At 41.4% G+C, this 1,686-nt stretch overlaps 1 protein-coding gene across 1 annotated transcript; it reads right to left on the bottom strand.

The window, feature by feature from the left end:
• Positions 1-474: 474 nt before the first annotated feature.
• On the bottom strand, positions 475-1,440 carry LOC139327560 (olfactory receptor 5AR1-like). The gene has a single exon (XM_070957417.1). It carries the CDS (start codon positions 1,420-1,422, stop codon positions 475-477), a length of 948 nt encoding a protein of 315 aa, XP_070813518.1. The 5' UTR covers positions 1,423-1,440.
• Between the last annotated feature and the right edge of the window lie 246 nt (positions 1,441-1,686).

The raw sequence follows: 1,686 nt of genomic DNA, 5'->3' as shown, positions 1-1,686 counted from the left end.
TCCCCTTCGCTAAACCGGGCGTGGGCATGGACAGCACATGACGCATCCGCCCCATGGGCTGGGAGTTTGACAGCCCTGATGTAAATCATTATTATCTAATAGCCTTGAAACAATTGTTCAACAGTTGTTCAACATTAAACTGAAAGCACAATAAATTTATTCTTTTTCGAAGGTAAAGCACTTGGAAATCAGTTGCTATTAATTCTTATTTGGAGGTTGTTGTTTTGACTGGAGTGAAATATACATATATTTAACAGCAAAAATAACAGGAGATAGATTTATTGTTTTAAGTCTAATGTTACTCTTAGAAACCACATTATGAAGGCATGTTTTCTTACATCAAATGCTTGATTAGCGTGGTGAAAAAAACCCTACATTTGCTTTTTAACTATAAAACTGTAGATTCCTACATAGAACCTTACATACAACAAGCACTGTGACATTTTTAATTAGCATCTTACAACTGATAGATGGTTATTTATGGGATAAAACTTTCTTGCTAATAACTCTTCTAAATGCTTCCTTCACATCTCTGTTTCTTAGGCTATAAATCAAGGGGTTCAGCATAGGGATGACAACAGTGTAGAACACAGAGGCCCACTTATCCTGATCTAATGAGTAGCTGGAAGGCGGCCGCAAATACATAAACATCACTGTCCCATAAAAGAGGGTGACCCCAGTGAGGTGAGAAGCACAGGTAGAGAAGGCTTTGAGCCTGCCTTCAGCAGAGCGGATTCTCAAGATGGCAGCAAAGATGAAGATGTAAGAAATGAGGATGATGAGAAGGGTGCTGAATTCGATGAATCCACAAAGGCTGAAGAGGAGGATCTCACTGACATAAGTGTCAGAGCAAGACAATGCCAGGAGTGGAGGAATCTCACAGAAGAAATGATTGATGACATTAGAACCACAGTAATCTAAGCTGAAAGTCAGACTAGTGTGGGATGCCAAGCTTATAAGACCTACTACGTAGGAACCAACCACCAACACCAAACAGACTTGTTTTGACATGATTGTACTGTAATGGAGAGGACGACAAATGGCCACGTAGCGGTCATAAGCCATGGCTGCCAAGACATAACACTCAGCATCCACAAAGCCCACAAAAAAGGCAAACTGTGTGGCACAGCTGGAGAAGGAGATGACTTTATGTTGTCGCAAGAAGTCGGCCAGCATACGTGGGGCAATGGCTGTCGAATAACCAAGGTCCACCAAAGAAAGGTGGCAAAGGAAAAAATACATGGGGCTGTGGAGCTGTTCATCAAGCAGAATCAGGAGGATCATGCCCACATTTCCTATCACATTTGTCAAGTAAATGGTCAGGAACACCACAAAGAGGACAATTTCTAGGTATGGATTATCTGTGAACCCCAAGAAAATGAACTCTATCACCTGTGTGTGGTTGTCTCTAGCCATCTTCATGGAGGGAGAGGAAGAGGTGATGAGATGAGATTTGGAGGTGTAATAAAAAACCCAGCCCAGGAAAAGAAAAACTATTCTAGGCTCAAGAAAATAAAAATAGAGCAAGAAGCTTTTGTGATGCTGGGCAGAGATGCCAGTAGTCTTTCATCTGAATCCCCTTTCAGTTCCTTCAGTTGGTGGCATCCTCAGAAGCACCACAATTTGACTCATTCAATGCTACTGTATCAAGAAAAGAAAGCAGTTCTTTATTCGATAAAAATGGCA

This window comes from Pituophis catenifer, unplaced genomic scaffold, assembly GCF_029215685.1.
Source record: "Pituophis catenifer annectens isolate HBS135680 unplaced genomic scaffold, rPitCat1.0.hap2 SCAF_1, whole genome shotgun sequence".
Taxonomy (NCBI): Eukaryota; Metazoa; Chordata; class Lepidosauria; order Squamata; family Colubridae; genus Pituophis; species Pituophis catenifer.
Note: the sequence above shows the minus strand (reverse complement) of the source record. Positions and strands in the feature narration are given on the sequence as shown.

Excerpts from the sequence above, each read along its gene's own strand:
- LOC139327560 (XM_070957417.1), bottom strand. The coding sequence starts at position 1,422 with ATGAAGATGGCTAGAGACAACCACACACAGGTGATAGAGTTCATTTTC.